The sequence below is a fragment of the Rhinoderma darwinii genome, unplaced genomic scaffold, assembly GCF_050947455.1.
Source record: "Rhinoderma darwinii isolate aRhiDar2 unplaced genomic scaffold, aRhiDar2.hap1 Scaffold_884, whole genome shotgun sequence".
NCBI lineage: Eukaryota > Metazoa > Chordata > Amphibia > Anura > Rhinodermatidae > Rhinoderma > Rhinoderma darwinii.
This window is the reverse complement of record NW_027464455.1, coordinates 60,936-73,213: the sequence shown is the minus strand read 5'-3', so window position 1 is coordinate 73,213 and position 12,278 is coordinate 60,936. Positions and strand designations below refer to the sequence as shown.

The 12,278-nt window shown below is 42.3% G+C and overlaps 1 protein-coding gene and 1 long non-coding RNA gene across 2 annotated transcripts in view; one reads left to right on the top strand and one right to left on the bottom strand.

The window, feature by feature from the left end:
* USP18 (ubiquitin specific peptidase 18) overlaps nt 1-6,029 on the top strand; it is a 41,014-nt gene extending 34,985 nt beyond the window's left edge. The window contains 5 exon segments of the mRNA XM_075849476.1: nt 271-363; nt 531-698; nt 2,561-2,692; nt 2,778-2,827; nt 2,985-6,029. Coding sequence (XP_075705591.1) covers nt 271-363; nt 531-698; nt 2,561-2,692; nt 2,778-2,827; nt 2,985-3,069 — 528 coding nt within the window. The 3' untranslated portion in view covers nt 3,070-6,029.
* Nucleotides 1-12,278, bottom strand: part of LOC142731989 (uncharacterized) — a 68,360-nt gene that overhangs the window by 3,728 nt on the left and 52,354 nt on the right. Inside the window, exon 2 of the long non-coding RNA XR_012879338.1 lies at nt 3,373-3,563. This is a non-coding gene — a long non-coding RNA (uncharacterized LOC142731989). The remainder of the gene's footprint in view (nt 1-3,372; nt 3,564-12,278) is intronic.

Here is a 12,278-nt window from a genome sequence, read left to right as displayed (position 1 = left end):
ACACTACAGTGCTGGGATCTATGGGGGGCCGCATCAGAAGGGGGGTTCCTATTGATTTCACTGTGGGCCCCGTCCTTGTACGCCCCGTCCTTGTACGCCCCAAGTTGATATAGGTGAAAACGCTTTATTGATTGAGCGGTTTTAGGTCTTGTTTACATCTGCGGTAGAATAGAATCGGTCAGAGGAGGGGTCACATACTTCATGCTGCGCTACCGCCGCGATGTGTGAACGGCGTCTGATCCGCTGAGTGTTTCTCTCCGTCTCTGTCAGGAGCGAGCGCTCAGGAGATATTTCCACTCCCACGAGTTATTTGAAGACGAGAATTTCTGCGCTAATTGTGAAAAAGGCAGTCGGGCGAACAAGGTAAAAGGAGCGCCATATCCCAAGCCACACCCCCAGTTGGCGAACTGTAGATTTAGATTGTAAGCTCTCGGGCAGCGGTCTGCGGTTGTCAGGACATGCTGGGAGTTGTAGTCTGGCAGTTGCTGGAGTAGGGTTAATCGCCCCCTCCGTTTCTGATTGTTCCGCAGGTCACTCGCCTCCGGTCTCTGCCGCGCACATTCACCATTCACCTGAAACGCTTCAGTAAAACGAGTTCCCAGTCACAGAAGATAAACCGGACCGTGCCCTTCCCCCCAGTCCTAGATCTGCTGCAGGTCCTGAACCCGGAAAACCTCCCGGAGGACGAGCGGCCAACGGTGAGAGAGACGGACGATAGCGAGACGGGGGGGGGGGGGCAAAATACAGGGACAGTCTGCTGCTAAGTCACTGTATCTAAGCCGATCATGTGTGATACTGTGCAGAGCTGTGTATCTAATCCTATCATGTGTGATACTCTCTGCTGAGCCGCTGTATCTAATCCTATCATGTGTGATATTGTCTGCTGAGCTGTGTATCTAATCCTATCATGTGTGATACTGTCTGCTGAGCCGTGTATCTAATCCTATCATGTGTGATACTGTCTGCTGAGCTGTGTATCTAATCCTATAATGTGTGATACAGTCTGCTGAGCTGTGTATCTAATCCTATCATGTGTGATACTGGAGGCTGAGCTGTGTATCTAATCCTATCATGTGTGGTACTGTCTGCTGAGCTGTGTATCTAATCCTTTTATGTGTGATACTGTCTGCTGAGCTGTGTATCTAATCCTTTTATGTGTGATACTGTCTGCTGAGCTGTGTATCTAATCCTATCACGTGTGATACTGTCTGCTGAGCTGTGTATCTAATCCTGTCATGTGTGATACTGTCTGCTGAGCTGTGTATCTAATCCTATCATGTGTGATACTGTCTGCTGAGCTATGTATCTAATCCTATCATGTGTGATACTGTCTGCTGAGCTATGTATCTAATCTTATCATGTGTGATACAGTCTGCTGAGCTGTGTATCTAATCTTATGCGTGATACTGTCTGCTGAGCTATGTATCTAATCCTATCATGTGTGATACTGTCTGCTGAGCTGTGTATCTAATCTTATCATGTGTGATACAGTCTGCTGAGCTGTGTATCTAATCTTATCATGTGTGATACTGTCTGCTGAGCTGTGTATCTAATCCTATCATGTGTGATACTGTCTGCTGAGCCGTGTATCTAATCCTATCATGTGTGATACTGTCTGCTGAGCTGTGTATCTAATACCATCATGTGTGATACTGTCTGCGGAGCTGTGTATCTAATCCTATCATGTGTGATACTGTCTGCTGAGCTGTGTATCTAATCCTATCATGTGTGATACAGTCTGCTGAGCTGTGTATCTAATCCTATCATGTGTGATACTGTCTGCTGAGCCGTGTATCTAATCCTATCATGTGTGATACTGTCTGCTGAGCCGTGTATCTAATCCTATAATGTGTGATACTGTCTGCTGAGCTATGTATCTAATCCTATCATGTGTGATACTGTCTGCTGAGCGTGTATCTAATCCTATCATGTGTGATACTGTCTGCTGAGCCCTGTATCTAATCTTATCATGTGTGATACTGTCTGCTGAGCTGTGTATCTAATCCTATCATGTGTGATACTGTCTGCTGAGCCGCTGTATCTAATCTTATCATGTGTGATACTGTCTGCTGAGCTGTTTATCTAATCCTATCATGTGTGATACTGTCTGCTGAGCTATGTATCTAATCCTGTCATGTGTGATACTGTGTGCTGAGCTATGTATCTAATCCTATCATGTGTGATACTGTCTGCTGAGCTGTGTATCTAAGCCAATCATGTGTGATACTGTCTGCTGAGCTGTGTATCTAATCCTATCATGTGTGATACTGTCTGCTGAGTCGCTGTATCTAATCCTATCATGTGTGATACTGTCTGCTGAGCTGTGTATCTAATCCTATCATGTGTGATACTGTCTTCTGAGCTGTGTATCTAATCCTATCATGTGTGATACTGTCTGCTGAGCTGTGTATCTAATCCTATCGTGTGATACGGTCTGTGGGCCGTGTATCTAATCCTATCATGTGTGATACTGTCTGCTGAGCTGCTGTATCTAATCCTATCATGTGTGATACTGTCTGTGAGCCGTGTATCTCAGCGCTGATGGTTTCCTCTCTTTCAGACACACTATAATTATCGCCTCTTCGCGGTTGTTGCGCATTCCGGCACGGCGACTTTCGGTCACTTTAGTTCGTACATTAGGAGCCGCAGGGACGGGCGATGGTATTTCTTCAATGACTCGTGTGTGTGTAAGGTGAGGGCCGCGCTCATGACTGGTCACGTCTTCTCAGCGCCGCCGTCTATAATGTCCGGTTTTATACGTGTTCTCTGTGTTGTAGGTCTCCTGGGATGATGTGATTTGTACATATGGGAACACGGCCTTCCACTGGTGAGTATCAGGATGAGGGAGTGATCGCTAACTGACTGCTTGGTAAAGAGGTTCTGCAGCAGCTGACTGTGTGTTCTGAAGTCTTATCTATATAAAACATTTGTTAGAAGGATGTAAAGTAATAATATTGGATCGCCCCATTGTTCTTGTATTTTAGGGGGGCTACGGCCAGCCTGCTCGTCTATATCCAGTCAGACGTGGAGCTGAACGCCGCCACCTCGGGCTCCATGTCTCCGTTTTAATGTGAATCATTTACTGTATGGTCCATAACGCCACGCGCGACCACATGGACTCCGCTCAAACCGGGTAAAACGCTCCAAACACCCGACCGCCACACGTAGCAGATGAGATGGGTAATGAAAGAACCCTGCTGCATTGCATTGTGGGAGATGTGTTCTCTACATGATACTACTGCATTATTACAATACTACATCTCACACAAACCAGCAGGGGGCAGCAGTGACCGTCCTGCAGTCTGAGATCTTACAGGAAACCCATCAGATTTCTGTATGCAGCTCTGGAAGTGACTAGAGTATAAAACTTGCCTTAGCTGAAGGCACATAGGAGATGACGTAGTCTGGTTTTTGCACGATTCTTTGTAACTTTTCTGTATTTTTTCTCCTCCAAAAACGTTTGGGATGTTCTCTGCGTCCCATGTTCTCTTATGGTGCAGTTACACTTTTTCACCAGCAGGTGGCGCCTGTTAACTTGCTGGTTCCACTGGTACTTGAAGAAACTGAACGGATACAAAGACAAGAAAACCTATGAATTCTCTAGGAAATGATCCATGACAGGCGTCCCCTTCAGCGGAGGGAGCCCGTGTGGGTGCGGACACCTGTCCACTGAGGGTCAGGACCGGGACCGGCTGTTTCCCAGGATTTGGGGGTCCTGACTACCTGTACCCCACATACCGGACTACAATAACTTATACAAATAATGAATGTGTTAGTATTATTATTATTATATTATTATTTTTATTGAGGGCTTAACATCGTAGGAAGCCGTAGTGAGAGGAGGAAGGGCGGGATACCCGTGAGCTCAACCGCAAGCAGCGCCGCAGCAGCATGTCCTGCGCCCAGTGCTACTGTAACATCTGTTCGTCCAGCCCATTGACCACGGATGATGTCACATCCCAGCTGCTTCGCACAGACAGACGAGATACAATGGCGCAAGAGCGAAAGTTAATTTTGTTACGGCAAAAAATTGGCGTCAGGAATTATAGTGTTAAAAAAGTGCGCAATATTTATCAGTGCCGGGCGCCATATCCCACAAGTGCCGACGACGCGGCCACCATCTTGAAACAAATGGATCATCTCTATTATATGGGCTAACCAATCAGCTGGTCAGACGCGTGACACAGGCTCCGCCTCCAGTTCCAGCAGCGCCGGCAGCGCAACACTTTATAAATCAGCTTTATAGACGGCGGTGTTGTCAGCGCCATTTTAACTTAGAGATTCATAGGCGACAATGACGATACGTGAGAACCTGTCACAGCCTACGGCAGCGAGGAAGAGAATTTCAGGGAATAGGGGCAGCACGAGAGGAGACGAGGCGGAAATAACGAGGCTCATGCCAGATGATGAGGGAGGGGATTATCTGTGAAGGGTTAATAACTGAGGACTAAAGATCGCCAAAGACTAAATAAAAAATGGCTAAGAGTGAGCGCTGATAGCGACGGAAGGCGCCTCGAGGGCCACAAAACGATCGGGGCTGACTTAAAGGGGTCGTCCAGTTTTATGGAAATTAAATACAAACATTGCTATCGTGAAAAGTTCCGCAACTTTCTAATAGAATTTGTGCTTAATTTCCTCGTTATTTTCAATACGTCTGCTTGATGTCAGGGAATGGGAACATTCTTATTTCCATCCAAACGCTGAAACCACTTCCGGACCTAGTCCTACTCACACAGCTGCTGCGTTTGTTACAAGAGGGCGCATTAATTCAGTTTCGAGTCGCACACCTGGGCTCTGAGCCTTGGGTTGTAAACAATGAATGTTGTCATTCACCGACAGCAAGCAGAAGTCCTGACAGTTTTGAGGAATTGAAATAGAAAGGATATTAGAAAGCTGCTGTACTTTTTTACTAGCGTAAAGTCGTTTTATAAAACGGAAAATTTCTTTAACGACAATCCGCTCAAAATTCCCCATTTGGCGCAATTGTAAACGTTTTTTTTTCTATAAGTCACTCGCAGCATCTAACGGACAATTATTTAAACCCTAATAAATGTAAACATGCCAGAGCCCTCCCAGCTGAATCATAACTACAAATCCCAGCATGTCCGGGGAACCTAGACCTTGAGGGTTGTAGTTTTATAGCAGCTTCTGGTAACAAAATATACAAATATGGCCACTAGGTGGCAGTGCTGCTCTGTCAACTTCTGATTGCCACATGATAGGTGTAGGAGGGTGCCATCTAGTGCACCCCAATATTTCTTGCACACTTCTGCTGGCGCATATCGCTGTAACCCTTCACGGTGCAGAATATGTCGACTCTCTTGGATTTTATTATGTTTTGCAACTTCAGCGCTTTACAAAAGTCAGGCAAAGGGTTAAATCTCAAAAAGTGTCATGAAAAGTTCTACGCCTTTCTAACCGACATTGTATTTTAATTCCTTAGCTTTTTAAAGATCTCTGCATGCTGTCAGCGAATGGGAACATTCATCGTTTAGATTTAGAGGATGAAAGCCCGTCTAATCCTGAGGTTTGTAACAATGTATCAGCGCAGGTTACAGCGATCAACCTGGAGTCGGGACATCAGAGAGACTTGTGCTGCTGCTATGTTTACCTCACAGAGCATTGTCTACACTGATACATTGTAACAAACCCTCAGCTGTGTTAGCAGGACTAGTTCTGGACAGGTTAGTTTCGCCCCCAGATGACGGACATTGGCGGGCAGGACAGCGACTGGCTGACATTTTTCAGGAGGATCACAAGTCTTCAGTGTTTCTCTCTGACTTTGCTCCCCCATATACAGAGATCTAAACTCTGAAGCTCGCGAATTGTCGCTCCGTCAGATGAGCGCCGCTAATGACGGAGAATTCTGCCGCACTCATCGGACCGTCCGGTATTGATTCTGACCCTCTTATATTGCAGCTGCTTTGCCCCCTCTGAGGGTTGGCGCCATCTTGTGGTGTATGTTGCGATGTTTACATTGTATTTATCATTTGTTATTTGTATCAATAAAAATTCTATATAGTCACTTATTTAGTGTAACCGATCAGATCAAACACGATCAAAGTCGATCAGATCAAACAGACGATCGAAATCGATCAGATCAAACAGACGATCGAAATCGATCAGATCAAACAGACGATCAAAATCAAAAAAATAAAGTCCCAATATCCGTGAGAAATGTATCACCCGAGTACCGACGATCAGAGGAGCGAATACAGTCAGAAAGAGACAGACACTATTATCACTTAAAGGGCCCCTCCATTTTTATACACTGTTGGAAGGTTCGGAGCTGCCATATGGAATGAATCTCTAATATCTTCTCTTACTCCCCATTTCTGAATGGTCTGGCAGAAAAATGTTTAGAAATCCTTCCTTCTCCCCCAGATGGTGTAATCCGATCTTCCATCACCGCCACCTAGTGAGGTCAATAAAGCCTATAGATTGATTGTGTATAGCGCCACCCAAGGGAGGAAGTAGGAATTCTAATATTTATCCTGCACACAGGACCTCATGCACCTGTCAATCGGCTCAAAACTGTTATTCTTATAATGTCCAGGAGATGGCGATGTCATCGTTCATTATAAAATAAGACAACAGATCTGGGGAGCAAATATAACATATAATCTCCAGAAATCATCAGTGGGTGATACAATCTAAGAGACCCAAACAGCACTACATCCCCATCATGTACTGATATAAAAAGTCCAGTGACAGTGGGTTTGATAGTGTATCTAATCCTATCATGTTTGATACTCTGCTGAACCACAGTATCTAAGCCTATAATGTGTGATGCTGAGCTGTTGTATCTAATCCTATCATGTGTGATACTGTCTGCTGAGCTGTGTATCTAATCCTATCATGTGTGATACTGTATGCTGAGCTGTGTATCTAATCCTATCATGTGTGATACTGTCTACTGAGCGGTGTATCTAATCCTATCATGTGTGATACTGTCTGCTGAGCTGTGTATCTAATCCTATCATGTGTGATACTGTCTGCTGAGCTGTGTATCTAATCCTATCATGTGTGATACTGTCTGCTGAGCTGTGTATCTAATCCCATCATGTGTGATACTGTCTGCTGAGCTGTGTATCTAATCCTATCATGTGTGATACTGTATGCTGAGCTGTGTATCTAATCCTATCATGTGTGATACTGTCTACTGAGCGGTGTATCTAATCCTATCATGTGTGATACTGTCTGCTGAGCTGTGTATCTAATCCTATCATGTGTGATACTGTGCTGAGCTGTGTATCTAATCCTATCATGTGTGATACTGTCTGCTGAGCTGTGTATCTAATCCCATCATGTGTGATACTGTCTGCTGAGCTGTGTATCTAATCCTATCATGTGTGATACTGTCTGCTGAGCTGTGTATCTAATCCTATCATGTGTGATACTGTCTGCTGAGCTGTGTATCTAATCCTATCATGTGATACTGTCTGCTGAGCTGTGTATCTAATCCTATCATGTGTGATACTGTCTGCTGAGCCGCTGTATCTAATCCTATCATGTGTGATACTGTCTGCTGAGCTGTGTATCTAATCCTATCATGTGTGGTACTGTCTGCTGAGCTGTGTATCTAATCCTATCATGTGTGATACTGTCTGCTGAGCTGTGTATCTAATCCTATCATGTGTTATACTGTCTGCTGAGCTGTGTATCTAATCCTATCATGTGTGATACTGTCTGCTGAGCTGTGTATCTAATCCTATCATGTGTGATACTGTCTGCTGAACGGTGTATCTAATCCTATCATGTGTGATACAGTCTGCTGACCTGTGTATCTAATCCTATCATGTGTGATACTGTCTGCTGAGCTGTGTATCTAATCCTATCATGTGTGATACTGTCTGCTGAGCTGTGTATCTAATCCTATCATGTGTGATACTGTCTGCAGAGCCGTGTATGTAATCCTATCATGTGTGATACTGTCGGCTGAGCTGTGTATCTAATCCTATCATGTGTGATACGGACTGCTGATCCGGAGTATCTAATCCTATCATGTGTGATACTGTCTGCTGAGCTGTGTATCTAATCCTATCATGTGTGATACTGTCTACTGAGCTGTGTATCTAATCCTATCATGTGTGATACTGTCTGCTGAGCTGTGTATCTAATCCTATCATGTGTGATACTTTCTGCTGAGCCGCTGTATCTAATCCTATCATGTGTGATACTGTCTGCTGAGCTGTGTATCTAATCCTATCATGTGTGATACTGTGCTGAGCCACTGTATCTAATCCTACCATGTGAGATACTGTCTGCTGAGCCGTGTATCTAATCCTATCATGTGTGATACTGTCTGCTGAGCTGTGTATCTAATCCTATCATGTGTGATACTGTCTGCTGAGCTGTGTATCTAATCCTATCATGTGTGATACTGTCTGCTGAGCTGTGTATCTAATCCTATCATGTGTGATACTACCTGCTGAGCTGTGTATCTAATCCTATCATGTGTGATACTGTCTGCTGAGCTGTGTATCTAATCCTATCATGTGTGATACTGTCTGCTGAGCTGTGTATCTAATCCTATCATGTGTGATACTGTCTGCTGAGCTGTGTATCTAATCCTATCATGTGTGATACTGCCTGCTGAGCTGTGTATCTAATCCTATCATGTGTGATACTGTCTGCTGAGCTGTGTATCTAATCCTGTCATGTGTGATACTGTCTGCTGAGCTGTGTATCTAATCCTATCATGTGTGATACTGTCTGCTGAGCTGTGTATCTAATCCTATCATATGTGATACTGTCTGCAAAGCTGTGTATCTAATCCTATCATGTGTGATACTGTCTGCAAAGCTTTGTATCTAATCATATCATATGTGATACTGTCTGCAAAGCTGTGTATCTAATCATATCATGTGTGATACTGTCTGCAAAGCTGTGTATCTAATCCTATCATGTGTGATACTGTCAGACACAGTATCGGCTGTTCCTACTGTATAAGCTTCTGACATTGTTGGGATATTTTGAGACCTCCACAGGGGCTGACATGTCCCCCGGCCGCATATCAGAAATAGCTGCAGTTATAATAAACCAGATAAGTGTACGGCTCAGATAAGCTCTGTTATATATATATTTATTTGTCATTTTTTTTGTTGGGGGGGGGGGGGGGAATACCTCACAAATTACTTAGTATCATAAAAGACAAGTGTTTCCTTTGTTCTAAAACCATATTTAAAGTGCGGAGCATCAGAACAATCACAGACCCATGAGACACTCATTCAGTGTCTATAAATAATAATAATAATCAGTATGTGTACAGCAAAGGAGCAAAACAAGAAGAGATCATCACAAGACCAAAGAATCATTCCCAGCAACTCAGACAGTCAATCCCCAGTAACCACAGACATACTCCAATGTCACATGCAGAACAGGGATACTGCCCCCTATATACAAGAATATAACTACTACAATACTGCCCCTATATACAAGAATATAACTACTATAATACTGCCCCTATATACAAGAATATAACTACTATAATACTGCCCCCTATATACAAGAATATAACTACTATAATACTGCCCCCTATATACAAGAATATAACTTCTATAATACTGCTCCTATATACAAGAATATAACTACTATAATACTGCCCCCTATATACAAGAATATAACTACTAGAATACTGCCCCTATACTGCCCCCTATATACAAGAATATAACTACTATAATACTGCTCCTATATACAAGAATATAACTACTATAATACTGCTCCTATATACAAGAATATAACTACTATAATACTGCCCCTATATACAAGAATATAACTACTATAATACTGCTCCCTATATACAAGAATATAACTAATATAATACTGCCCCCTATATACAAGAATATAACTACTATAATACTGCCCCCTATATACAAGAATATAACTACTATAATACTGCCCTCTATATACAAGAATATAACTACTATAACACTGCTCCTATATACAAGAATATAACTACTATAATACTGCCCCCTATATACAAGAATATAACTTCTATAATACTGCTCCTATATACAAGAATATAACTACTATAATACTGCTCCTATATACAAGAATATAACTACTATAATACTGCCCCTATATACAAGAATATAACTACTATAATACTGCTCCCTATATACAAGAATATAACTACTATAATACTGCTCCTATATACAAGAATATAACTACTATAATACTGTCCCCTATATACAAGAATATTACTACTATAATACTGCCCCCTATATACAAGAATATAACTAATATAATACTGCCCCCTATATACAAGAATATAACTACTATAATACTGCCCCCTATATACAAGAATATAACTACTATAATACTGCCCTCTATATACAAGAATATAACTACTATAACACTGCTCCTATATACAAGAATATAACTACTATAATACTGCCCCCTATATACAAGAATATAACTACTATAATACTGCTCCTATATACAAGAATATAATTACTATAATACTGCCCCCTATATACAAGAATATAACTACTATAATACTGCCCCTATATACAAGAATATAACTACCATAATACTGCTCCTATATACAAGAATATAACTACTATAATACTGCCCCCTATATACAAGAATATAACTACTATAATACTGCCCCTATATACAAGAATATAACTACTATAATACTGCCACTATATACAAGAATATAACTACTATAATACTGCCCATATATACAAGAATATAACTACTATAAGGGCATGACCACACATGGCGGAATTCCTCCGCAACTGTCCGCATCAATGCCGCACCTAATCCGGGTTGCGGATTACGGCTGCGGATCTGCACAAAATGTGCAGAAAATTGATGCGGACTAGCTGCTGCGGACTGCGGGAAAAGTGCTTCCCTTCTCCCTATCAGTGCAGGATAGAGAGAAGGGACAGCACTTTCCCTAGTGATAGTAAAAGAAATTCATACTTACCGCCCGTTGTCTTGATGACGCGTCCCTCCTTCGGCATCCAGCCCGACCTCCCTGGATGACGCTCCAGTCCATGTGACCGCTGCAGCCTGTGCTTGGCCTGTGATTGGCTGCAGCCGTCACTTACACTGAAACGTCATCCTGGGAAGCCGGACTGGAGACAGACGCAGGGAGTTCTCGGTAAGTATGAACTTATATATTTTTTTACAGATACATGTATATTGAGATCGGTAGTCACTGTCCCGGGTGCAGAAACAGTTACTGCCGATCGCTTAACTCTTTCAGCACCCTGGACAGTGACTATTTACTGACGTCTCCTAGCAACGCTCCCGTCATTACGGGAGCCCCATTGACTTCCTCAGTCTGGCTGTAGACCTAGAAATACATAGGTCCAGCCAGAATGAAGAAATGTCAAGTTAAAAAAGCAAGACGCATCCGCAGCACACATGACATGTGCATGACAGCTGCGGACTTCATTGCGGAACTTTGAATCTCCATTGAAGTCAATGGAGAAATTCCGCCATGAGTCCGCCACTGCTCCGCAACAGACAGAGCATGCTGCGGACACCAAATTCCGCTCCGCAGCCTCTGCTCCGCAGCGGAATTGTACGCATCGTGTAAACGAACACTGCTAAATTAAAGTGAAAGTCAATGGAGAAACGGCTCCGCTGCGGAATAACGCTGCGGAGTGTCCGCAGCGGAATTTAAGTGAAATTACGCCATGTGTGAACCCGCCCTAATACTGCCCCTATATACAAGAATATAACTACTATAATACTGCTCCTATATACAAGAATATAACTACTATAATACTGCCACTATATACAAGAATATAACTACTATAATACTGCTCCTATATACAAGAATATAACTACTATAATACTGCTCCTATATACAAGAATATAACTACTATAATACTGCCCCCGATATACAAGACTATAACTACTATAATACTGCTCCTATATACAAGAATATAACTACTATAATACTGCTCCCTATATACAAGACTATAACTACTATAATACTGCCTCTATATACAAGAATATAACTACTATAATACTGCCCCCTATATACAAGAATATAACTACTATAATACTGCTCCTATATACAAGAATATAACTACTATAATACTGACCCTATATACAAGAATATAACTACTATAATATTGCCCCCTATATACAAGAATATAACTACTATAATACTGTCCCTATATACAAGAATATAACTACTATAATACTGCTCCTATATACAAGAATATAACTACTATAATACTGCTCCTATATACAAGAATATAACTACTATAATACTGCCCCCTATATACAAGAATATAACTACTATAATACTG